This window comes from Idiotropiscis lumnitzeri, chromosome 8 (genome assembly GCF_059441095.1).
Source record: "Idiotropiscis lumnitzeri isolate Australia: NSW breed Sydney's pygmy pipehorse chromosome 8, RoL_Ilum_1.0, whole genome shotgun sequence".
In the NCBI taxonomy this organism is placed as follows: Eukaryota; Metazoa; Chordata; class Actinopteri; order Syngnathiformes; family Syngnathidae; genus Idiotropiscis; species Idiotropiscis lumnitzeri.
The window spans coordinates 14,863,526-14,890,259 of NC_142398.1; the positions used below are offsets into that span (position 1 = coordinate 14,863,526).

Sequence of the window (26,734 nt, forward strand, 5' to 3'; positions counted from 1 at the left end):
TCTCTCTCTGATTCATTTTTTTGTCTTCTTTGACCATCTCTTCAAGCTTCGTTGTTTTTAGCTTTCCCCTTTTCAGGACTCTGGAGTCATGCATGCTAAAATTACGGTTTGAAATAAAAATGACTGCATGTATTATGTACTCCAGCATGGCGTCACACTCGCAAATTTCATTGCTACACGCGATATGCTTCAGTCTTAGATCGCATTGATTTAAAATTCCGCTCAGTTTTCATTTGTAGTAGTTAAAAAAACAGCTCACATCTTATTCTTATTCATTTTCTCTCGATCACCTGCAGCATGCTCGTACCTAAGCGCGATGTTATGTGATGTGTTTTTCGATCTTTAAGTTAACTCTGTTTCTTAATCAAATTGCACCATGTCTATCAGAACGGGAAGGTAAGGAGTAAACATATCTACGACTGAGTGTACTGTAGATTTGTTTGTAGTTTAGCGCTTACGTCGATCAGTGGCCATTTGTTTGTCGGCAGATTCACGAGTAGATGCTTTGTGCAGTTTGTTGTGTCTTTTTTGTCTTTCCAAATTTTGACGTCTTCACCAATATAAGCAGTAAAGAAATCATTGCATGCGTTATTCTTGGCTTACTCTATTTGCATGCTTCTTATTTTAATATGAGTGGGTTTTTTTTTTTTTTTTTTTGTTTTTTAGCATGCTGCCTTATGGTAATGCAAGTACAACTGAATGCGATTTCTGTTGTTTAGCAGCTTTTTCTTTCTTTTGCAAGTGTTCTCCTGTTTTCACCTGCTGTTTCCACCATTACTCCCTCTCCTTTCCTTCTTGTCTTCTCCTCTGCTCTCCTGCCCCTCCCTGTCTCAAACAGAGTGGTTTCACCCCCCTGCACATCGCCGCTCACTACGGCAACGTGAATGTCTCCACCCTGTTGCTGAACAGAGGAGCCGCTGTGGACTTCACAGCCAGGGTAGCCGGCCTATTCCACTTTCTCGAATCACATCAAGACACTCGGTTGTCCGTGCTTTTACTCAGCAACTACAGCCATTATACGTCAACTTAAAATAAAGGCACTGGTATTTTTCTTATAGGCTGATGTACAATTTAATGTTACCACACAAATTCTTAGCTTTTTATCTCCCTCTATGTTTTCTCCATTCCTTTTTTCACATGTCCTGCAATTTTCTCATTGAACAAGCTTGTTATTGATTTATATGACTTTGTATTACAATATAGAAATTCAATTTACAATACGATTTCCTCAGCTAGGCCTGAAAGTCACTAAATTGCTGTTATTGTGTAATGACATTGTGTCATATCCTTCCCACTGTGCTCTCATCTGTCCTGTTAGAATGGAATAACGCCTCTGCATGTGGCCTCAAAGAGAGGCAACACCAACATGGTGCTACTCCTGTTGGATCGAGGAGCTCAGATCGACGCTAAAACCAGAGTGAGTCTTCGCACCGACTTTTGCAAAACAGTCAAGATAGCAGCGGTGTTGCCTTCATTCCAGCGTACTTTTGACTAAAAAAATCCCACAGCAGACCAACAGAATGGAAAAAAAATCTCAATTTACTCACAAATTTAATTTAGTTGAATTCACTGGTATGAATGGTAACAGGTAGTGTTTAAACCAGGTGTGGGCTCGGGGGCCACATGCGGCCCGTTAAATGTTTTAATCCGGCCCGTCGAACTAGAAAAAAAATTAAATAAATAAACCTTGTTAATGTTTTATTTTCTAAATACTGTGGTGTGTCAAAAACATGTATTTTTGTTGTAATGCTTCTGTTCACTTTCATTTAAAATTAAACGGGGTTTTTTTCTCTGATGAGGTGAGGTGACCGAAACACTCCATCCATCTGCTCCTGGTCCGGCCCCGTTGTCAAATTTTACAACCCATTTTGGCCGGCTAATCAAAAATTTGCCCACCCCTGGTTTAAACACAGGTCAATGAGCTCTTTGCATGTAATCATGTCCGTTGCAGAAACAAGGGTCGGTCTTAAAAAAATTGCGTTACTCTATATATGATGTTTCAGGACCTATCCAGACTAACTATCACAGACGTACATCGTCTTTTTGAGTCCTCCTCCAAAGGACCAAGTAGCAATATAAAGAAAGGCCTCCTATTACAGCCGCAGATATGTAGGTCTAAAGGCCTCCACGCACCAATCTGACGTCAGCCATAGTGGCCACCTGTCGAGTCGGCCTAGAAGTTGGCACGTCAGATCGGAAAATGACCAAAGAACACACCGCAAAAGCCGACAGAGAAACAAACTACTCTGGAACTTCTGCGCACGCGTGAGAAGTAGTACCCCTCCATGCCATTGGCGGCAATAGTCAGTGCGTAGCCTTTTACGGTGACCTTTCGTGAATGATTAGTTGGTCTTTGCACTCTTTTGTCCAGCCAGCCATTATGTCCATAGAGCAGATGTGAAAATGAGAAATAGCGTCAATTTTCACCGTTTTCCCACTTTCGTCACTTCAGGTTCTTCTCCAGTGCACTGATTTCCTAGCTAACAGCCAATCACAGTGTTCATTTAACCCGACAGCCCATTCTACATGTTGAATCGTCCCAAAACGCCCTGCAGACGCCCCAACAACAGCTCGGACTTTACGACATTGTGCGCTACAGCAAACAGATGGTGTGTACCGACTTTCCAAACGCTGTCGTCAGATTGGCGTGAAGAGGCGTTATGACAGTATTCCCCCAAATTAATTATTTTTGGTGATATTCAATATAGGCTAGCAATAAATAATATAAATAAACGATCCCGGTTTGTCAGAGAATATCCGTATAGTATTGTGTTAATGTTATTATTAACATTTCCAGTTATTTAAGCAGAAAATCTCAAACTCTGTGTTCAAATTGTATATATTCATTTTTATTTTTTTTTTGGGTGTTTTACATTATTAGTGTGCCCATATTTATCCTTAGTTACTTACGTCCGGTATATAACGCTAATAATTGGATGACAACGTGCACGTTGGAAAATAATGATCATGGACCAGAAGAGAGTAAATCGTATCCACAATGATATGACGTCAGAGCTCATTGGCCTTTCCGTAATCTGGTGGAAAGGTATTTCGTCCTTCTGCTGTCATTACATGTCACTGACATAAATAGATGGAGTAAATAAATACATGTTTTTACACATATCAAGCTTTCACGCAATTTACTGACAATTTCTTACGCTTGCTGCGAAACAGCGTTTGGGAATCACTGCTCTATTCAAATCAACCATCTCAACTCACTTTAACGTGATCATCCTAGGATGGGCTTACGCCTCTACACTGTGCGGCCAGGAGCGGACATGACCCAGCAGTAGAGCTGCTGCTGGAGAAAGGAGCACCGATTTTAGCCAGAACAAAGGTAATATTCCACAAATATATTCATGTTCTGTGATCGGCAACTCTAGCATGATCTTTTAGCGATCGAAGAAATGAGAGCACACCTTGTGAAGTGTAATGCTATATGACAAAGGGAACACAGTACATGAAACAAAGACACACTCTTCCGGATTCATAAATCAAAGCCCTATAACCAGCTAGCTCCCTCATTACATCGTGTTCGTGTAACAGAAGATGATTCTATATTTCTTCATCATCCACAGAATGGATTGTCGCCACTGCACATGTCAGCCCAGGGCGACCACGTGGAATGTGTGAAGCTGCTGCTGCAGGACAAGGCTCCAGTTGACGATGTCACACTGGACTACCTCACAGCGCTGCACGTCGCAGCTCACTGCGGCCACTACCGGGTCACCAAGCTGCTGCTCGATAAGAAGGCCAATCCCAATGCCAGAGCACTAGTATGCAAACATATCGGGCAGAAGATGGCAACGTGTCACATGACTTTAAAATACAACTATTTCTCTTTCTAGAATGGTTTCACTCCCCTACACATTGCTTGTAAAAAGAATCGGGTGAAAGTGATGGAATTGTTGGTGAAATACGGAGCATCCATTCAAGCCATTACAGAGGTGAGATGCGAAGATAATTTCTTTCATAGTTGATGCGAAGTGATGATGATAGTTTAACCATCTTTGCTCCAATTATTATTATTATTTTTTTTTTTTAGTCTGGTTTGACTCCCATCCATGTCGCTGCCTTCATGGGCCACCTCAACATAGTTCTACTCCTACTGCAGAATGGAGCCTCTCCTGATGTCCGCAACATTGTAAGTTTGGCACTATATCAGGCTGATTGGAAAGTAACTCCCTAGTTTGAAATGAGATAAATAACGACATTTTTTGGAATTAGGTATTAAATATTGATTGAGTGTGGCTTTGTTTGATATTTTTTTCTCTCTTTTTTTCCCATTTTTTTGTTGCCGTAGTAATGTATTCAAATGAATATAGGCTGGAAATTATTTAAAAATCATTGTATTCTTCTCTTATTTGAGTTTTACACAATGTCCCAACTTCACTAAAATTAAGATTTCCACAATAGAAGAGATACGTATTCTCAGTCACAAATCATTGCCTCTTAATCAATCTCTTAATCATAACAGTCAAATCCAATCTGGGGTTTCACCGAACCACTCGGTTCTCCCCGATTCTGAATTTTTTATCTTTCCAAACAATTATTCTGCCTTGCATAATGGCGTTCTGTCTTTGGTGAAAAGCGTGGCGAGACAGCTCTACACATGGCAGCCCGAGCAGGCCAGATGGAGGTGGTGCGCTGTTTGCTGAGAAATGGAGCACTGGTGGATGCCATGGCCAGGGTGAGTCAACACTGACCATGTTTCTGCTTTGGCTCATGTCGTGATGAGTGTACAGCATATACTTAATTTCATGCTTCAATCGCAGGAGGACCAGACTCCCCTCCACATTGCCTCACGATTAGGAAAAACCGACATTGTCCAGCTGCTCCTACAGCACATGGCCCACCCAGATGCTGCCACTATCAATGGTTACACCCCGCTCCACATTTCAGCCAGAGAGGGCCAAGTGGAGACAGCCGCCGTGCTCTTGGAAGCCGGCGCTTCACACTCTATGGCCACCAAGGTGAGCAAAGGATTGAGTGAGATTATGCACAGCTAAACATGACTTAAATTTCCTCGTATTCCTTTTTTTTTTCTATTTTGGTTTTCCACTACCGCAGAAAGGATTTACTCCATTACATGTAGCCGCTAAGTACGGAAGCCTTGATGTGGCAAAACTACTACTTCAACGCAAAGCTCTCCCTGATGATGCTGGCAAGGTGAGGTGGAGATGTTGTTGAGCTACAGCATTCAAGTACAAAAGCTGTATTACCCGCTTATTACTCTGTAATACAACGATATGACTGTTCATTTTGGTTTGGTATGATAATATTCTGTAACAATCACATCTCAATAGTATGCTGTGTAGTTTTATAGGATTCATCATCAATAAGCCCCACTGGATAAATAAAGCATGTCAAATTTATTTATATGGCACCATACACAGAAAGGTTAACAAAAAATATTGTATTTAAAAAAGTGCTGTCAAGCGATTAAATGTTTTAACTAATTAGTCACAAAAGAATTCCATGATTAATTGTGATTACTCACATTTTTCACCTACTATTTTTTTTTTGTGAAGCTTGTAACATATATTTACTTGAATATCTTAGAATGAATGCAAAATCACCAAATATGAAGTATATTTAATTGAAAGACTGTTCAAAAAGTTTTCATCTAAATGGCGACATCTTTTCCGGCATTTTTCTTCTAAATGTTTCTCAAAACTGCTCACAAGCACCAAATTCCAGCAGTGCTGATTTGCAAAGCCTGGTGGAAACTTGAGCAGGGTGTTTTGTTCTGCGATCATGTGCTAAAGATAACCAGCTAATATGGTGCAATATTTGCAAAGTATGCCAAATTATTTTTTAAGTAAATCAAACTGAGTTAAAATTTTTAACTGAGTTAAAAAAAAAAATCTTCAGTTAACGCTTTAATTTTGACAGCCCCAATTTAAAAACAAAAACGTTAAAAAACCAAAATACATTTAAATTGTTTTGCCGGCAAAATTAATGAAGACAAAAAAATCCTTTTTTTTTTTCAATAATTTTTAATAAGTCATGTGTGAAGGCATCATCTTTTTCCACATTATTGTGTCGGAAATATTGACATAAAGATTTTTTCCAAGCAACTCAATTGTGTAACAAAATGCTTGCTCAAACAGAATGGACTAACGCCGCTCCATGTAGCCGCTCATTATGACAACCAAGAGGTGGCGCTCCTGCTGCTGGACAAAGGTGCCTCACCTCATGTTACTGCAAAGGTGCGGATTTTGTCATAAAAAAAATGGAGAGCATCACAGTATTGATGTATGGCTCACGTGTTGCAGAGGACTCTACTCGAGATGAGAAATTGATGATGCTGGTGTTCGCTTTTCTTCTTCCAGAATGGCTACACTCCCCTTCACATCGCAGCCAAAAAGAACCAGACTAACATTGCGCGAGCCCTGCTGCAGTATGGTGCAGAGACCAATGTTCTGACCAAGCAGGGAGTCAGTCCTCTTCACCTGGCTGCACAGGAGGGACACGCCGAGATGGCCAGCTTGCTACTAGGCAAAGGAGCTCACATCAACACAGCAACCAAGGTCCAACCAATATTTTTGTGTTGGTGCTCAGAGAGTCAAACTGGTATTTTTGTCTACCCAAATGCATATGATGTTGAACTTTCAACCTCTGGCAAAAATTAAAAATCATTCATTCATTTAGTTGTTTACATTTGAAGAAAAAAAAGATACGACACCAAACGATCGTTATCATTGTGATAATATCATATTGTGTCATATTGTGAGGTATGGACATCGTCATATCATAGTACATAGTAACTTACTTGTTTTGACCAAGCAGAGAGAAAAAATGAGGATTCCCTCAATTCTGCAGAAAAAATAAAAACAACAACAAAATAACACTACACCACACAGCTAGTAGTCTTTTACACCACTTTTGTCTTTTATAACAGTTGGCAGTATCAACGGCATGATCTTAATGAGTGATAAACAACTCTTAAATCTGGCTCCAATTTTCTCAGATTTTTTCATTTTTTCCCTTTACTTGGTCTAAAAATATAACTGAAACTAACGACCATTTTTTTCTTGATTTCTTTTAGTGTTTTTTTAAAGCTAGAATGTTGCCATTAGAAATTACTTTAGTTTTGTGCCATGTCTATGATCTTCTTTTTGGTCTACTGAATGAATATCCTCTAAGTCAGGGGTGGGTAAACTTTTTGAATGGGGGTCCACAATGGGTTCTAAAATTTGACAGAGGGGCCGGACCAGGAATAGATGGATGGAGTGTTTTGGTAACCACCTCACGGGAGAAAAAAAAAAAAAAACATTTAATTTTAAATGAAAGTGAACAAAAACATTACAAAAATATATATGTCGTTGAAAAAACACAGTATTTAGAAAATAAAATATTAACAAGGTTTATTCATTTAATTTTTTTCAAGTTCGGCGGGCCGGATTAAAACGTTCAATGGGCCACATGTGGCCCCCGGGCCGTAGTTTGCCCACACCTGCTCTAAGTCATATGATCCTATACTTTCTGCTAGGGTTCCATATCGAAAGCAATTATGGGCCAGAAAACAATCCCCAGTCCGTTAAAAGTGTCAAAGCACTTTGCCTTGACGTCATCCCTATGCCACAAGATGCAGCATATATTTTCATGCAAAATCCCAACCTAGTTTACATAAATAATGTTTTGCTGCATTTACTGAACACATGATCCCCATACGTTGCCACTGCACGTGTAATGAACTCGTCATTGCTTTTTATCGTGACCCACGGTGTCTTGTTGTCTTACAGAGTGGACTGACTCCTCTGCATCTCACAGCACAAGAGGACAGGGTCAGTGCTGCAGAAGTATTAGCCAAACATGACGCCAACCTGGATCAGCAAACAAAGGTGCACATACAAAACGCATCTTAGCATTTGTTTTTTATTAAATTCTAGTTCTTCGTCTTGGGGTATTTTGACACAAGCATGCTACAGACATGTTATGTCTGTTTTGAGTGATTTTTTTTTCAGGGAATTTCCACCACTTACTGACCTTAAGGACGTACTGCAATATTTTAATGACCATACTTACTGTACCTTATAATCTGCAAAGTAGCTCATTAGTTTAATGGTCACATCTCACACCAGCAACATAGTCAACAGGATTGATAGATTTTATTTTATCTGTTGGATGACACTGATCAACATTTTTTTATTAAATTTTTTAATCGGACATACAAGTAAATATTTCTAGATTATTTTACCCCTGATTCCGAATCTGCACCAACTAGCAATTTTTTATTACGAAACTGAAAACTTGTCATCTGTAAACTGACAATAAATCATAAAATCTGCTGCTCTTTTTTTTCCCACACATCAGCTTGGCTATACACCTCTAATCGTAGCCTGTCACTATGGAAATGCCAAGATGGTCAACTTCCTGTTACAGCAAGGTGCAAGTGTCAACGCCAAAACTAAGGTAAGATCCAAATAACTGTTTTAGAGCTCTAATATTGTAGTTTTTATTGGTCACACTACAAAACCTAACAGCACTTGTGTTCAATCTGTCCTGTAGAATGGATACACACCACTCCACCAGGCAGCACAACAAGGGAACACACACATAATCAATGTTTTGCTGCAGCATGGGGCCAAACCAAGTGCGACTACAGTGGTGCGAAGGACAGAAAATATTTTTTTGTGGTGAAAAAAACAAACAAAAAAATAATTGATATTTCCTTATCTTAGAATGGAAACACTGCTCTATCCATTGCCAGGCGTCTGGGTTACATCTCAGTGGTCGACACACTGAAAGTGGTCACAGAGGAAGTCATCACGACCACAACAGTAATTACTGTGACTGTTTGATTCAATTCGTTATAAGATGCATTTTATTCTTTAACATTTTTTCTGTCCTCTTAGACTGTCACAGAGAAACACAAACTTAACGTCCCAGAGACCATGACAGAAATCCTTGATGTGTCTGACGAAGAAGGTGAGGATTTTTTTTTTCATTTAATATAAATTGGAGTCTTCATATTCTGGGTTACGTAGTGTTAAAAGCGTTACGTTTCATAGCTCTGGGGTTTGAAGATGATCCTTTCTCTGAGCTGGAAGGTACTGCTGCATTTTGTCGGCTCATCTGGTGTGGGCATTATACTAATTTGTTATGCACCACTAGCATTGTGTTCAAATTCAGTGTTTTATACTGCTGGTGTTTTCTTCGGAGGGACCTAAACATTTAAAAAAGAAAAAGAAAAAAATACTTTTTTATTCTTTATTCACACTACCCTACTTATTACCCTATTTAAGAACATTTATTTGATGATAATAAAAATGAAAACAAATACAAGTACTCCACTCCTATTCCCCAAAATCAACCCATTTTTACATGAATCTAAAAACTCACTGTGACATTGAGTGAAATCTTAAATCAGATGCCAGCACGTCTATTTTTCATATTAGCATCTCAACACTATGTAAACAAAGTCATTTGTTTACATGCACAATTATTTGCATGATTTTTCTGCTCGTCCCAGACTCCAGTCTATATTCTCAACATTTTGCCTTAGCATGTCTGCAGTCATCACTGTTTAAACAAAACATGTCTGTATTAAGCTGAAGCTACTGCATCACCTGAAAACGTTTCAAAATCACAAAACCACACGATTAGTGCTGTTATTTTCCAATTCAAAGTCTCTAAGTTGGTGTTCCACGGCAACCAGAATATTGCCGAAAAGGTTAGCTGCAGCTCAGTGTTAGGACCTAACTGAGGACCAGGTTGAGATGAAAGACTTGCGGTTTAAATACTTGCTGTGCAACACAACAGCACACCAACACCTCTAACTCTGAAATTTCTATTTTAGCTGTAGAAAACTTTAGACACAAAAAAAAACAACACACGTTCCATAATATACTTTTCACATTCACTGTATAAGGAAGAAATTAAATTTGTACGATAGCAGGCTTTGACATGAGGCTGACAGTGGGTATGATGAGAACCGTACTTGTTTTTTCCCGTTTTTTTAATTTGTTTTTTATAAAACATTATATTAATGTCAGGTGAGTAATTATGCAAAGTTGTCACGTTGAATAAAAGTAACATGTTGTACTTGCTGACACCGCAAGCATGTCTCTTGTGCAGGTGAGGACACAATGACAGGCGACGGCGGCGAGTACCTGAGAGCCGAGGATCTCCGAGAGCTTGGCGATGACTCTCTACCAGGACACTACTTGGACAGCTTCAGCTACATGAGCCACAACCTAGACAGGTCTATATATATATTTATTATTTTTTTTATTAATTTCTTTTCAATGTGTCCCATTCATTTCAGGCCTCAGCACCAAAGCTTCCATCAGAGGGACGGCGTTCTCATCGAGGACATGATTACCAGCCATCAAGTGAGAACAAATCATATTTAAGAAGAAAAGAATCCACAAGACAAGTATTGTTTTGTTTGTCTTTAGGTGTCAGCACTGTCAAGGGAGCAAGACAAGGACTCGTTCCGCTTGAGCTGGGGGGCTGAGCACCTTGATAATGTGGTGTTGTCCTCCAGTCTGCTGCACTCTGGGTAGGACTTTACGCAAACACGTGCATGCACGCACAGACACACACACACACAACAAACACACGTTCACACACACAGAGTTACTGGTGACTTGGCGAAGTGACACTGCAGCGGTGTTAGATCATTTAAACGAGGCTGCTAACACACATTTTATGTCATTGTATGTTTAGAGTGAGTCACTTTTTTACTTTCTGTCTTTTATTTTTTCTCACTTTAATTCACTCTTCAATTGTTTTTTTTCTCTTTTTTTATTGTCTTGTGGCTTCTATGTGCTCACACGTGTCTCTTGTGATTTGTGATTGCGTGTATTGTTGTATTCTGCTTTTAGCCATTCGTCTCCTTGCCTAGACCATGACAACAGCAGGTGATTCTCTTTTGTTCTGCCTCTCCTCTTTTTTTTTCCCCTTTTCCTCATGCGCTTAGATTTGCCCAATGATAAAAATTGAAATACGTTCCTCCGTCTCCATATTACTCCATGCATGGTTTGCTAATGCATGATTTTTACTCATCTTATTAACTACAGATATCTCAAATCTGTTCCCCAGATTTGTCAATTACACAATCCAATGAGATCCAATACAATATCTGAATCGTAAATTGTGATCATAAAGATGAGTGATTGACACTTTCAGAGATTCATTTACAGTATTACGTTAATTACTCTGCTATTACGTAGTTTGATCAGCTTCATCATACTAGGAAATGTTTCAAATATTTCACCTTATTTCAACGTAGTAATAATAAAAACAAGGAGAACAATGCTCTGTAACAATAATAATAATATTTTGAATAATTCATAATGTTCGTTTATGCAAGTGTGATGATAAATTCTGAGTATGTGAATTAACATCATGTTTAATTACTGTGGTCATCTTTAAATGAATGTGTGGAGACAATTTGCAGAATGCTTCAAGTGTGGCCACTTGCTTCAAGAAGTTTTAAATTGTTGGATTTTTGTTTTTCACATGTAGATGTACAAATCTTCAGAGAGAATCTTGTTATTTGCCTGCCTTGCTTGCAACTAACATATGGAGTGGAATGAAACTTGAAAATTGCCTTGAACCAACTGTGACCGTTGTGTCCTTGTGTTGATATCAATGCTGAATGATGATGGAACTTGAACCCCTTTTACCGTCTTTGCTTTGTCTGCATGGAATTGCATACACAGTCAACAAAATTATTCTACATAATACAAGCTTTTATGCTCATTGTTGTATGCAACTGTCTTTTAGCTTTCTGGTCAGTTTCATGGTAGACGCAAGAGGTGGGGCCATGCGAGGCTGCCGTCATAACGGCCTAAGAATCATCGTGCCCCCACGGAAGTGTTCTGCACCAACGAGGGTCACATGCAGGCTCGTGAAAAGACACCGTCTGGCCTCCATGCCCCCTATGGTCGAAGGTGAGGGGCTGGCTGGTCGTATCATTGAAGTGGGACCCACAGGAGCCCAGTTCTTGGGGTAAGTGTGTGTTGAAGTTGGAGTCAGTGTGAGTGGCTGTTGGGATGTGTGAGTGGTTTTACGCCGGTGTGTTCTGTTCATACTGTCTTCTTCACTCCTTCCTGTGCTGCACATGGATCAGTAAGCTTCACCTTCCCACAGCTCCGCCCCCTCTGAATGAGGGCGAGAGCCTGGTCAGTCGCATCCTGCAACTGGGTCCTCCAGGAACCAAGTTCCTCGGGTAGGAGGGGAAAAGATCCAGTATTCGTCCAAGATCGTGTTTTTGTTTTATTTTTTTAATTTTTTTTTTTTTATGTTATTGTGTCTTTTGTGACATTGTTAAAGGTATAATTTGTCTGGATGGGCTATTGAGTAATTGCACTCCAAACCAGTAAGGGGGCAGCACAGTGTCTAAGTTATTCAGACAGGTTAAATAAATTTTAAAAAAAAAAGAAAAAAACAATATATTTATATATATCGTATTATATTTAAAAAAAGAAAATTAAAGAATCAGAATTTTTTTTTCATTGATGCCAATTCAAAAAGGAAAAGAGGAATGATTCATGAAATTGGCTTTTTCTTCTTCTGGTTACAACCCCTTGAGTAAAATAGTGGCACTGCGAGACAACCAAGTGTTTTTTCAGACTAAAATTATGTCTTTATAAAGGTTTCAAGCACCAGTCTAAAATGTGTTATATTTTTTTCAGTTTTATTGTTCAGTTATTCTCATGATTTTATCCTGTACATCCACTGATCTTGTTTTGTTGTTTTGCGTGGTGTGAATAGAGAACAAAGTATTTTCCTTTCTTTTTTATTTTTTCATTTATTTATTACAAAAATGCCTTTTAATGTTATCCTGCATGACTTACACCATATATTTGAAATTCTATTATTTTTCCTTTGAAGGCGCTTCATAATTTAAATGTGTCACATCAGGTTTGCCATATTGTAACCTTTTTGCTGATATAATTCTAATTCGCTTATTATTTTTTCTCTCGTTAGTCCTGTGATTGTGGAGATCCCACATTTTGCCGCTCTGAGAGGCACTGAGAGGGAGTTGGTCATCTTGAGGAGTGAAACGGGAGAAAACTGGAGGGAGCACCACTGTGATTTCACCGAAGAGGAACTCAACCAGATACTTAACGGAATGGATGAAAGTAAGCAGTTGAATCAATGAATGTATGCCAATCATGTGGAATTAAAAAAAAAAAGATGACTTCCAAGGTTGTGATTTTAATGCCCCTTTTGGGAAATTATTCCTTAAAAACATACAAAAAAAAAGTTTGATTGCATTTGATTACATCTTGGAAAGAAGTTCCCAAATCACTGTAATCCAATTATTGTCGGGAAAAGGTCAAATCTCTGAAATTATGGGCAATCTTACAGGCATATTTTTCAGGAACCAATTCTAAATTATGGTCATTCAAATTTCGAACACAAAGCGCGGGAGTGAGTGTGGGTTTGTCTTTTGTATCAAAATAACTGCTCTTCATTATAAATAATTATTCGCAACATATATGTGAGAAACATTTAATAAGGCATTCCTACAGATTGTTTTGTTAAGCTTTTACCTGGTCAGGGGTTGAAATTTCCTTGGTCTTTGTTGAATGTAAAATTTCAACACCACTGGAGATAAAAGTTGAGATTTGCCATTGCTCATGTTGAATATCTCCGAATTTCCCTAGAACTGGATTCCCCTGAAGAGCTCGAGAAGAAAAGAATCTGCCGCATCATCACACGAGACTTCCCACAGTATTTTGCCGTGGTGTCGAGGATAAAGCAGGACAGTCATCTGATCGGTCCTGAAGGTGGCGTCCTCAGTAGCACTCTTGTTCCTCAGGTACAGGCTGTCTTCCCTGAGGGAGCCCTCACTAAGAAGATCCGAGTTGGGCTACAGGTCTGTACCATACATGAGCTCCATGTATGTGGTTCATAAGATGACAAGTTTTCATGGTTTTTGGTAAATGTCTCAGGCTCAACCCATTGAAGTTGACGTGGTTAGAAAGATCCTTGGCAACAAGGCGACATTCAGTCCAATTGTCACACTGGAACCAAGACGAAGGAAGTTCCACAAACCAATCACCATGACAATCCCTATTCCCAAGAGTTCAAACAATGAAGGAGTCGGATCTGTGTACAGCGGGGAAACACCAACCTTACGTTTGCTTTGCAGTATTACGGGTAAGTCTGAGAAAATCCTTTTTTTTTTTCAGTCAAATCACAAAACCTTTTTCTGTTTCAGGCGGGACAACACCAGCTCAATGGGAAGACATCACTGGCTCTACACCTCTTACCTTCGTTAATCAGTGTGTTTCCTTCACGACCAATGTATCAGCAAGGTAAAGATCTTGTGTCGTAAGATGTCTTCGTATCGTGATGACTGTAATGTCATTGACTCTCTCTCGTTCACTTTTTTAGATTCTGGCTTATAGACTGTCGACAAGTCCAGGACTCTGTTAGTTTTGGCTCTCAGTTGTACAGAGAGATCATTTGTGTCCCATACATGGCCAAGTTTGTCATCTTTGCCAAGACCTTAGACCCCATTGAAGCACGACTTCGCTGTTTCTGCATGACTGATGACAAAATGGACAAGACATTGGAGCAGCAAGAAAACTTCACAGAAGTCGCACGAAGTCGAGATGTTGAGGTGCAGTGTGACATTGAGTGGGAGGAGTTAAATCTAGAAGAGGGATTCTAAAGTGTGATCAACAATTAGGAGTGACTTTTGATTGACTTTTTTTCATTTTGCATGCATCCTATCAGAACATATGTTACCTGTTTGAATGTATGCTTCAAATTGGTCGCCATGAAAGCAAAGTCCTCCTCCTCACTCTGTAAACAGTTGGCAAACAGGGAGCTCTAAAATGGTCCAAAACTACCCTCTATTGGTAGTTTGGTTCAGTACCAGTCCTCCAGTGCTTGCAATTTAAAGGACAAGTACAGCAGACCACATTAACCCGCGACAATAAAAATAAATATGTCAAACATAACTCGACCTTGGCACTGAATGAATAATGATAATTCTCGTTATATTAACTCAGGTCCTGGAAGGAAAACCAATATTTGCTGACTGTTTTGGAAACCTGGTGCCTCTAACAAAGAGTGGGCAGCATCATGTCTTCAGCTTCTTTGCCTTCAAAGAGAACCGACTAGCCCTTTTCATTAAAGTATGTTAGCCCACAGGGATATAGACGTTTAAGCTTTCTGCTAGTTCACGCAGTGAGTGAATTGTATTTTTGAATTGATACGCAGATTCGGGACACGGCACAGGAGCCATGCGGTCGACTTTCCTTCACGAAAGAACCACGCACATACCGCAGTCTGAACCATAATGCAATTTGCAACCTTAACATCACCCTCCCAACATATTCCAAGGTCAGTCTGAAATTGAATTAAAAATTAATTGTTAATAATTAATTAATTAACATTTTACTTCATGTGAAATTTGTCATTGTCAAATATTTTTTGTTTCCTTCTCGTAGGAGTCTGATTCAGAGCAAGACATTGATGACGAGGTAAACAAAACCTTCCTGATGCACTATCACAACAAAAAATAAAATATTGTTGATAAATATGCTTTATCTACTTTCTCGTGCAGAGTGAGAAGAGTGACAAGAAATGTAAGTAAAGCTTTTATAGTTTTAAGAAATGTGTTCAAATATTTCAGCCATTATCAATCATTTCAAAAAGGAAATATGATTTGAGATACAACAGTTTTGCATCATGAACATGGTCATGGAACGAATTGGACTTGTATCTCAATACACCACTTTATGTAGCTAAAAAGTTCATTTTAATCCAAAACATCAAACAACAATAGTTTTTATGTGCTTTTCATTTGTAATTAGAGAAGACATTTTAGAATCCTGATAATGCCAATGACATTATTAACAGATGAAAACTGATCATAAAGGTTGTGACATACAGTGTTAGCAATAGAAAACATGTATATGCCAAGATATGCACTGTTTGATGTGTTACTTAAAATTTGAATGACCCTTGCTGTGTTACTTTTGCTATACTAACATTTCCTTACTGGTAGCTACGCTCTGGCTGTGCATTTCCCTTTCTCTAATTGCTCCATAGTGGCACTTTCTTCGCTTCCCTACCTCTCTTTAATTTTTTTAGGGTCTTTGAATTGTACTTATTTAAATCAACTTAAAACTTGAGAACGAAAATATTATTTCCTAAATATAAGTGCTATTTTAGCAAATTAGTTTTGCTCTTTACAGAAATAATAGCGATTTTTTTGTTGTCTTGCAGGATTACTTTTAATATAATTTTACCCTCTGTTGTCACTTTATCCGATATCTTTGTTTTTACTGGTTAATCAGTTACATTTCAACTATTCAACTGCACAGTAAATTACACCCGTAGTCACATTTTATGATTATTGAGTGAAAAACTGTGCAGCTCAGCTGATTCTACTCGCCCCACACACCAGTTTTATTTAATGATTTTATTTCACGATATTTTATTTGTGTTTAAGTTGTTAAAGTATTTTATTCCTCAAAATAGTAGTCGAAATGCAGATCAAATTCTTAATCGCAATTTACAGATTTTCTTTTGAGGTCGGGATTCATTAATCAGTGACTAAAAACTTTTATTCTCATAGGCTTTATTACTTAATTTGTTGCCAGACATGACTCTCCATGTCAGCAGCAATCTTGAGAGATTTTTGTTTGTTGGTTCTCCATTCCTGTCCCTTTGTTCCATTCAGTGTTTGTTTTTCTTTTTTTTGCTCTGTTTGTTGATTTTATTCTAGTTATGTTTGATTTCATTTTACATTATTTGGAACACTGCTATTTTTATCAAATGTTATTAAAAGCATACAAACTCCTTATATAGTACTTCTCTTGGCTTTGCTTATGCTATTGCTGCTCTACTCACCTAGAACTCTTCTGGATCACTTTTTCCTGTTTTTTGGTCCTTTTTTTCATCTTTTGGTCTCTGAAGACTTCCTTATTCTCTGTCCTATCCATCCTTCTTGATCTCTGAACTCAGTCTGGATTTTAACAGCATTGTCTTGATCAAAGTTTTCTGATGTCTCTCCTCCCCACTTCATTTGTCCCCTATGCCATTTACCCTTTTTGGTTGATGAACTTTTTTTTACTGAAGATGATGAATCTGAATCAATGGAGACATTCTCACTGAAAACGAGTCAGCCTCTGGACCCTGCAACCCTTGCAAGCCCGGATCTTCTCTCTGACACGTCCGACATTAAAATTCCTGTTGTGAATTCGGAGCCATTAGATCGCTTGAAACATTTGGAATCAGATTGCTCTGGGTGGAATGAAGAAAAGGAAACGTTTGTTACCTATGAACTCCAAGAGATGCATGGGAAGGTTGGAGGGATTCAGAGTAACCGGATTAGTAATACTGAGGATAGTGCAAGAAAAACAAAGAGGTTCTCTGTTTTAGAGTCACTTGAAGCAAGGAATGTTGAGACAAAGAGCACTTTAGGCAGACTATCCACAGAGCACATTGAGTCATACCTTGGCATAGACAAAAAAATGGAACAGCAAGCCGCATTGATGGATTATTCTCAGGAGGAGGTAGTCCAAGAAACTGTAGAACTTGTGAAGTCTGATGGTAAACGAAGGCCCCCTGACATCAAGAAACCTATTAGGAGGAAGATACGAGATAGAGAACGTTCTGGATATAGTAGCTCAGAGGGAGAGTTGGAAAGGATGAGCTCTGAGGAGTCTTTAGACGGTGATGTTGTTCTAAATGAGAGTTGTCTAGTTTTTGCACCATCGATAAATCCGCCAGCTTCTCCTCGTGTGATTGAGACAACCATTGGATCAATAAAGGACCGAGTCAAAGCCTTACAAAACAAAGTTGAAGAGGAGGAGGGACAGATTTCAAGATCCTACCTTTCAAAACCAAAACTGGAGAGTGAAATGCCACAGCTTCCCAGCATTCCCAAATCTCCCAGATCTCAGACAGAAAGGTTAGAAGAGACTATGTCTGTTAAAGAGCTGATGAAAGCATTCCAAACCGGCCAGGACCCTTCAAAAAATAAATCAGGGCTTTTTGAGCACAAAGCTTTGGAGTCTTGTGATTCCACACAAACAAGTGAATTAGCAGATTTTGAAGATATAAAGGGGACTGACCAAAGTCCAAAATCTCCACAGAAACCCAAAAGTCAACACCTCGGAGTTCCTCATGATGAAAATGACTTTCGGAGAAGTGACAAAGCGGATTCTGTAAATCTACCAACGAGCATTCTTAAAGATACCTCTAAGGAATCACTACTAATTTCTGATGCGAATATTGGTAAGACGGTCACATTTTGTGATGACAGTATTCACACATGCAGAAAGTCAACTGAGCCTTTTGAAAAGCAAAGTATGTCTGTTAAAGAGCTAACAAAAGCATTCCAGTTTGGGAACGAGATTTCAAAAAGTCAAGATGAGCTTTTGAAGTACGACTCCAATGCTCCTCGAAGTAGTTCAGCACCGGAAGCAATTGCTCTCAAAGAAGCCACTAGCCCGCAGGAGCCAAAATCTCAAATTCAAACTACAATTGACAAGTCCCTTGATGCATCAGCGTTAATGTCAGATGTTGTTTGTTTTGGGAACAACATAGGCATTGCCGATACAATTCAGCATGACAAAGGGAGTACTAGTCCTCAAAAAGAACTATTAACGGGGAGGGGTTGGGGAATGATGGAAGTTGAAGAGCTCTCTATCAACACCGGTTTGACTTTATCTGAAGATTTGCAGATAAGCCCTGACCGCAGGCCTTCTGAGGACTTCAGTGCTGACATCAAGGCTGAGCTTGAAGAAAGTCCTGAGTACCAGCTATTCAAGCAAACATCCACAACCTTAGATGTGACCTATCAGCTGGAGGGGTCTGATATTAAGCCTTTTGTTGATAGACAACCAATCTGCAGCTCATTCCGGGAAACTATTTCTCCTATTGATAATCAAATCATTGATGAAGGATTTGCATTCACTCATCAGATGAACAATGATAATGAAGTAAAAAAAATCATGGTGGAGGAACCAATTCTGGAAGAAGTCCACATTAGTAGTAAAACAGATAAGCAGGCATGCACATCAACAAAAGACATGTCAGGAATGATGTCCTTAATGAAAACGGACTTAGATCAGTATCTGCAAAACAAGTCTGTACCAAGTCACCCAGCAGAAGAATATATTATTGAGGAACCGTTACTTCAAGAAGTCCACATTTGCAGGCAAACAGATTACAAACCAACTGCAGTAGAGAAAGATATGTCAGGGTTAGTGTCCTTAATGAAAATTGACATGCATCAGTGTCTAGAAACCGCATCTGTAACAAATCAACCCCTTCAAGAGACTATCACTGGGGAAAAATTTGAACAAATTATCCTGACAAAGGGAAAAGAGAAAGACATGCACCCACATGCTCCTGATGAGGCTCGGTTCGGCACAGAACAGAAACATTTTGAAGAAACTGATATAGGAGAGGACAGAAATAAGACATCTCATTCCAGTTTGGGAGATGACTATGATGACGAACTCACAGTTGTCCCTCAGATGAATAATGATAATGAAGAAGACATAATGGATGAACCACTACTTGAAGAAGTCCATATTGGCAAGAAAACCAATAACCAGGAGCCCACAGCAGTGAAAGATATGTCAGGTTTGGTGTCCTTGATGAGAAATGACTTGGATCAATGTGTAGAAACAAAGTTAGTACCAGACCAACCACAACAGGAGAATATAATTGAGGAAGATTTTCAACAAACTATCCTACAGTTAGATGAAGACATTCACCGATTTGCTTCTGATGAGGATGGGTCCGGCACCGAACAGAAACATTTTGAAGAAACTGATACAGGAGAGGACAGAAATAAGACACCTCGTTCCAGTTTGGGAGATGTCTATGATGACGAACTCTCAGTCGTCCCTCAGAGGAATAATGATAATGAAATCGTAATGGACGAACCAGGAATTGAAGAAGTCCATATTGGCAAGAAAACCAATAGCCAGGAGCCCACAGCTGTGAAAGATATGTCAGGTTTGGTGTCCTTAATGAAAAATGACTTGGATCAATGTGTAGAAACAAGGTTTGTATCAGACCAACCACTACAAGAGAGTATAATTGAGGAGAATTTTCAAGAAATGATCTTAGGAAGAGATAAAGACACTCACCCATTTGCTTCTGACGGGGATGTGTTCGGCACAGAGCAGAAAAATGTTGAAGAAACTGATAGAGGAGAGGACAGAAATAAGACACCTCGTTCCAGTTTGGGAGATGACGATGATGACGAACTCTCAGCCATCCCTCAGATAAATGATAATGAAGAAATCATAATGGACGAACCACTACTTGAAGAAGTCCGTATTGGCAAGAAAACCAATAACCAGGAGACCACAGCTGTGAAAGATATATCAGGTATGGTGTCCTTAATGAAAAATGACTTGGATCAATGTGTAGAAACAAGGTTTGTATCAGACCAACCACTACAAGAGAGTATAATTGAGGAGAATTTTCAAGAAATGATCTTAGGAAGAGATAAAGACACTCACCCATTTGCTTCTGATGAGGATGTGTTCGGCGCAGAGCAGTACAATGTTGAAAAAACTGATGGAGGAGGGGACAGAAATAAGACACCTCGTTCTAGTTTGGGAGATGACTATGATGACGAACTCTCAGTCGTCCCTCAGATGAATGATGATAATGAAGAAATCATAATGGACGAACCACTCCTTGAAGAAGTCCCTATTGGCAAGAAAACCAATAAACAGGAGCCCACAGCTGTGAAAGATATGTCAGGTTTGGTGTCCTTGATGAAAAATGACTTGGATCAAAGTGTAGAAACAAGGTTTGTACCAGACCAATCACCACAGGAGAATATAATTGAGGAAAATTTTCAACAAATTATCCTAGGATTAGATAAAGATGTTCACCCGTTTGCTTCTGACAAGGATGTGTTCAGCACGCAGCGGAAAAATGTTGAAGAAACTGATATTGGAGAGGACAGAAATAAGACACCTCATTCCAGTTTGGGAGATGACTACGATGACGAACTTTCAGTCATCCCTCAGATGAATGATGATAATGAGGAAATCAAAATGGATGAGCCACTACTTGAAGAAGTCCATATTGGCATGAAAACCAATAACCAGGAACCCACAGCAGTGAAAGATATGTCAGGTTTGGTGTCTTTAATGAAAAATGACTTGGAACAAAGTGCAGAAACAAGGTTTGTACCAGACCAACCACTTCAAGAGAATATAATTGATGAAAATTTTCAAGAAATTATCCTTGGAATAGATAAAGACATTGACCCATTTGCTTCTGATGAGGCTGGGTTCGGCACAGAACAAAAACATTTTGAAGAAACTGATATTGGAGAGGACAGAAATAAGACACCTTGTTCTAGTTTGGGAGATGACTATGACGAATGTACAGTGGTCCCTCAGATGAATAGTGATAGTGAAAAAATGATAATGGATGAACCATTACTTGAAGAAGTCCATATTGGCAAGAAAACCAATAACCAGGCCTCCACAGCTGTGAAAGATATGTCAGGTTTGGTGTCCTTAATGAAAAATGACTTGGATCAAAGTGACGAAACGAGGTCTGTACCAGATCAACCACCACAAAAGAATGTCATTGAGGAACATTTTGAACAATTTATCATAACAAAGGGAACAAATAAAGATATTCACTCATTTGCTTCTGATGAGTCTGGGCTTGGCACGGAACATAAATATTTGGAGGAAACTAATATAAGGGAAGACAGAAATAAGACACCTTGGTCCAGTTTGGGAGATGACTCTGAAGAACTTATTTTGGCCCCTCGGATGAACCACAATAATGAAGAAATCACAATTGATGAACCAATGGTTCAAGAAGTTCATATTGTCAGGAAAACCAATAACCAAGCATGCACAGCAGTGAAAGATATGTCAGGGTTGGTGTCCTTCATGAAAAATGACTTGGATCAAAGTCTAGAAAAGATGCCTGTTCCAGATCAACCACCACAAGAGAATATAATTGAAGAAAATTTTGAACAACTAATTTTAACAAAGGGAAGCAAGAAAGACATTCACTCTTTTGCCTCAGATGAGGTTAAGATTTTCACAGAAGAGAAGCTTTTCGATAAAACTGTCATAACAGAAGACGGGAATAGGACACCTCGCTCCAGTTTGGGAGAGGTCTATGAAGAACTTGCAGTGGGCAACGATAATGAAGACATTCCAACTGATGAATGGTTACTTGAAGAAGACTGCATTGGCAGGAAAACAGATTACCAGGAACCCACAGCAGTGGAAGATATGTCAGGGTTGGTGTGCATCATGACAACTGACTTGGATCAGTGTCGCGAAACAAAAAATGAAGAGCAACCACCACAACAGGGTATTGAGGAAACGTTTGAGCGGAGTGTCTTAACAAACGAAGAAGAGACGGACGTTTATTCATTTGTTTCTGGTGAAATAAATATCAAAGCTTTGGCTGGAACCAAAGAAACCAATCGTCCATTTTCTCCTGAAAATAGCACGCAATCAGATGATACCATATCGAAGCAGAGTAAATGCAAGACGTATGAAGTGATGGAGGAAAGTTGGAAGAGTTCCCTGGTTGAAGAGGATGCAGCAAAAATGTTTCCTGCTGTTGAGTCACATTTTAGTGAATACAGTGAAAGTACAGAGAAATTTAGAGAGCGATATGAAACACTGGGTGAATTCAAGAATGACTCAATAGAGGATACAAATTTTGGCACCATTGGCCAATTTATACCTCAAAGGCCAGTTGACTTTAAGAACCTTGACAATGACGGTTTTGATGAACCAGTTAAAGAGATTTATCCACGAGACTCTCTGGAAGCAAGTCCGGAAATGGAAGATATATCTTCAAAGAAATCTCCTGATTCCATTGAGCCAAGCCCTACTGGGGAATCTCCTATTCCAGACTCTCTTGAAGGAAGCCCCACTCAATCAGAGGACCCTGGAGACAGGACATTGCCAGTCAAGGCAGCTGTGTATGAGGACTATGCTTCACAACTTAAAGCATGTTTAGATTTTGACACAAATATGGGGAAAGATGACAATGAATCAGAAAACTTTATGCAAATGGAAGGTGATGAATCTTTCCATGAAGATGAAAAGGGGGATTATTCCACAAGCAATCAATTTACCCCAGAGGAGGAGATGTTTAAAATGGCTACACGGATCAAAACTTTTGACGAAATGGAAGAGGAAGCTAAAACAAAGAGCGATAAATCCCCATATACACCATCACAGGCAAGTGATCATGAGGATGTTGCGCTAGATATACAAATGGTCCAAGGTACGGCTACAGTAGAGGAATGTTTTGAAACTGATATTGGGTCAAGTCACAGTATGCATGAAGAGAGGGATGAATTTGAGTCACAAATAACGACAGAGTGTCCAGGAAGTGAAGACTCTCCACAGCTCTTTAAAGGAAGCCCATCTGAAATACATGGCAGCGATAGTAATCCAAACAGTGGTGCTGATTTGCATTGCTACAGTTTTGTTACAGAAGGTCTCCATCCAGATAACAAAAACGAAAACCTACTGCAAGAAATTACAGAACCTTCGACTATAGTGTGTTCTGAAGAAGCCCAATATTTTGCATCCAAGTTTGACGAGTCTGTAGACTACAATGGACAAGCTTATGAACAGAGGAATTATAATGATTATGATCATACGGGGGACAGGAAAACACTTCCTAAATCACCTGCTCAACCACCAAGTGATGACAAAACCCCTGATCAATTTCAGTTTGAAGAGCGAAAGTTATTTGAAATGACCAGAGGGGGTGCAATTGATCTGACAAGAAGTTTTGATGAAGATGTTGAAGGATATGGATTTATTCAAATAGAGGGACATCCAGTTGATGAAGTTATTTCAGAGGAGACGGAGGAAGAGCAAAGCTGCTTATCGAAATTTGACGATTGTGAATCAGTTGGAGGGGAAATCCCACAGAAGCCGACAAAGCTCATTGTTCCTACTCCCAAACCCAGAACTCTTCTGACACCATCATGTGAGAAGTCAAAGAGTGACAAGCACCTTTCTGAAGCTGACCTTGGTAGCTCAACAGAAGTTCAGCTTGGTTCCCCCACCAGACTGGAGAAGCTAACTATTATTGAAGGTGATGACAAAAGCCTTATTGGCCTTGATGCAAACTATTGTGCCTCCACAATTGCTGATCTTCAGTCAAGCCTAAACATGGATACATTAGCATACCAAAATCAAAGCTGTGATTTCGTATACTCATCTGCTGATGAGGATGAGGAAGATGATCAGTGCTCAGTCATTGAAATGTCTTTTTCAGGTGCACAGACAATTTTCAATCAAGGTAGCATAACAACGGAGGATAGTCAATTAAAACTGAAAAGATCCCATAAGAACTGCGAGCCTGATTTAGTTAGCAAAACCGAAGACCCAACTATGATCCGCAGAACGAGATCTGAGACAGATGGTGGTCCTAGTAAAGCCTCTGGTAAAAACAGCAGGAGTTGTTCTGATAGTGCAAAACCCACAAATGACTCTAGCCTTTCCTCAGCTAGTCCCCTTCCTTCATCAAAACAAATGAAAGAAATCCAAATATCTAAGACTGAAGAATCATCTGTTTCGTTGGATACCGATGACATCAGCAGCTCTAGTCACAAGAGTCTAGATTCTGTCATCTTTATGTATGACATTCCAACCTCAAGCAGTTTAGATTTGGATCATTTAAAGGCGGGGCAAGCATCTTCTGGTACAGTGGATGTGTTTGAATCTAGGCCTACCTGGGATGACACGGTGGCAAATGAGATGCAGAGAATCACCGATGACCAAACTCCAGAGTGCATGGCAGGTATGGCCAGGTCTACACAGGCTTTTGTTTTTCTAGTTCTTCTCCCTGGCAGCAAGAACTCTTTTCCTCTTCGTAAGAGCATTCTGCGATCACGTGTATGCATGTTGTGGTGTTTTGCATGTTGAAGAGTTACTTGTCCATCTCATCTGTGTCTGTGTCCTATCTCAAGATTGAATGGTCATGTTGGTTTTAGTTCACAAGCTTATTTTGATGCAGACTATTGGTATCGCTGATACTAATTTAGCTTGGCTAATATTACTAAGCTTCATCTGCTGATCTTGACCATATAATCATATTTTGGAAACGCTTTAGCGTGATGAATCCAACCTTTATCTTTTCGTCAACATTACATTTCCACATTTAATTTCAGGTGTGTTAATATCCGTAAAGCCGTAGTTCTTGGGAAAAAAATACTTGTAGATGTATTTACAGCGTAAGATTTGAACATATGCAGTTAAAAATGTTTTGTTTTAATGTGGTGGTATTTTAGTGGATTGGCAGGATGATGCTGACAGGAAAGAGGAGACATTAGCTATCATTGCAGATCTCCTTGGCTTCAGCTGGACTGGTAAGCTGTCATTTATCTAGATTTTCCTTCTTTTTTTTATCAAAATCAACTTTGATCATGCTAATATTTATGGAAAAATGTATGTTATTATTTTCTCAGCAAAAAAAAAAAAAAAGTCAATATTCCTCTCATATTGTGTTGTCTATTCCCTAGAGCTAGCAAGGGAACTGGAATTCAATGAGGATGACATCCAAATAGTTAGAACACAGAATCCCAATTCACTTCAAGAACAGAGTCATGCTTTACTTCAACATTGGGTTGAACGGGAAGGCAAACATGCCACAGGTACATTTCATTTCATTATTTCATATTGTTCAAAAAGATAGATTTGATGATTTCTAAAAAAAAAAAAAACACTAGATATAAAATACATCTACTGTACATGCTTCTGACCATCATTATGAAATAATTCCACAGAAGATTGCCTGATTAAGAGACTGACCAAGATCAACCGGATGGATATTGTTCATCTAATTGAAACCCAGATGAACAAGTCAATTCAAGAACAAACCTCCAGAACCTATGCAGAAATCGAGAAGACATTGGACCATAGTGAAGGTGGTTTTGTGTCTTGTGTGTGCGTGCGTGTGTGTGTGTATGTGTGTGTTTAATGGGTTTTTTTCCCCCAGTGTCGGTGGCTCTGTCTTCAGTGCAAGAAGATGTGGACAGCCCCAGGATTGTGAGAAGAGTTGAATCGGATCGCAAACCTCCCCCAGCTGTTTCTGAAGAGGACCTTTCTGTTGCTTCTCTACTTGACATTCCTTCATGGGCGGAGCCTGCTGGACATAGCCACTCCGAGAGCATGCATGGTGACCTTTTGGACGAACTCGAGATCTCACAGTAAATTGCCAATTTTGTTTATGTGATTTCTAAATATGTGATGTAGTGTATGTTATGGCTGGAAAAATAAACAGGATTATTTTTTTGGGACATTGATATCATGATTAATAAAACAGTTACTCATTCATTTTATCGCACAAACTGGGGTGTAATTAAAGCGCTTAAAAGACACTCAGGGATGGCAAAATCACATCTGCTACACATGGTGCATTCTGGATAATGTGTTAATGTGGAGAACTTATAAACGCACCATAACATTCTTTACATGTGTACTGTGCCACATTAGCATGCCATCAGAGACAATCAGATGTGCCACATGAAATTATAAAATTTCACCTAAATGATCAGGAAATTGTTAATTTATGACAAAGCTCATCTCCAATATCTGTGACAGTTGTACAGTTTAGGGATTTCACACAACATATGTTGAAGGCTTGATTTCGGACGGTCTCTCTTGTGTCTGTTACAGTGAACTCAACCCTATTCTGTGGACTTCAGATGATGTAATTTCGCATGAGCGTACACGCTATGTCAACTTGGAAGAGCAAGTAAGTACGC

General features: G+C 39.2%; 1 protein-coding gene across 4 annotated transcripts in view; it reads left to right on the top strand.

The window, feature by feature from the left end:
• Positions 1 to 26,734, top strand: part of ank2a (ankyrin 2a, neuronal) — an 80,647-nt gene that overhangs the window by 28,387 nt on the left and 25,526 nt on the right. For 3 of the 4 annotated variants that reach the window (XM_088301753.1, XM_088301752.1, XM_088301748.1), the window contains 37 exons: positions 839 to 937; positions 1,319 to 1,417; positions 3,239 to 3,337; positions 3,579 to 3,776; positions 3,849 to 3,947; positions 4,046 to 4,144; positions 4,592 to 4,690; positions 4,776 to 4,973; positions 5,071 to 5,169; positions 6,114 to 6,212; positions 6,336 to 6,533; positions 7,749 to 7,847; positions 8,320 to 8,418; positions 8,515 to 8,613; positions 8,688 to 8,786; positions 8,862 to 8,934; positions 10,084 to 10,210; positions 10,274 to 10,340; positions 10,407 to 10,510; positions 10,836 to 10,871; positions 11,740 to 11,964; positions 12,086 to 12,184; positions 12,946 to 13,100; positions 13,629 to 13,840; positions 13,917 to 14,124; positions 14,186 to 14,282; positions 14,362 to 14,590; positions 14,985 to 15,110; positions 15,196 to 15,318; positions 15,426 to 15,458; positions 15,542 to 15,563; positions 17,062 to 24,768; positions 25,259 to 25,336; positions 25,490 to 25,621; positions 25,754 to 25,894; positions 25,966 to 26,176; positions 26,646 to 26,724. In XM_088301753.1, the coding sequence (XP_088157879.1) occupies positions 839 to 937; positions 1,319 to 1,417; positions 3,239 to 3,337; positions 3,579 to 3,776; positions 3,849 to 3,947; positions 4,046 to 4,144; positions 4,592 to 4,690; positions 4,776 to 4,973; positions 5,071 to 5,169; positions 6,114 to 6,212; positions 6,336 to 6,533; positions 7,749 to 7,847; positions 8,320 to 8,418; positions 8,515 to 8,613; positions 8,688 to 8,786; positions 8,862 to 8,934; positions 10,084 to 10,210; positions 10,274 to 10,340; positions 10,407 to 10,510; positions 10,836 to 10,871; positions 11,740 to 11,964; positions 12,086 to 12,184; positions 12,946 to 13,100; positions 13,629 to 13,840; positions 13,917 to 14,124; positions 14,186 to 14,282; positions 14,362 to 14,590; positions 14,985 to 15,110; positions 15,196 to 15,318; positions 15,426 to 15,458; positions 15,542 to 15,563; positions 17,062 to 24,768; positions 25,259 to 25,336; positions 25,490 to 25,621; positions 25,754 to 25,894; positions 25,966 to 26,176; positions 26,646 to 26,724 (12,066 nt within the window). The remainder of the gene's footprint in view (positions 1 to 838; positions 938 to 1,318; positions 1,418 to 3,238; positions 3,338 to 3,578; positions 3,777 to 3,848; positions 3,948 to 4,045; positions 4,145 to 4,591; positions 4,691 to 4,775; positions 4,974 to 5,070; positions 5,170 to 6,113; positions 6,213 to 6,335; positions 6,534 to 7,748; positions 7,848 to 8,319; positions 8,419 to 8,514; positions 8,614 to 8,687; positions 8,787 to 8,861; positions 8,935 to 10,083; positions 10,211 to 10,273; positions 10,341 to 10,406; positions 10,511 to 10,835; positions 10,872 to 11,739; positions 11,965 to 12,085; positions 12,185 to 12,945; positions 13,101 to 13,628; positions 13,841 to 13,916; positions 14,125 to 14,185; positions 14,283 to 14,361; positions 14,591 to 14,984; positions 15,111 to 15,195; positions 15,319 to 15,425; positions 15,459 to 15,541; positions 15,564 to 17,061; positions 24,769 to 25,258; positions 25,337 to 25,489; positions 25,622 to 25,753; positions 25,895 to 25,965; positions 26,177 to 26,645; positions 26,725 to 26,734) is intronic. The other variant, XM_088301749.1, reaches the window with a different exon arrangement.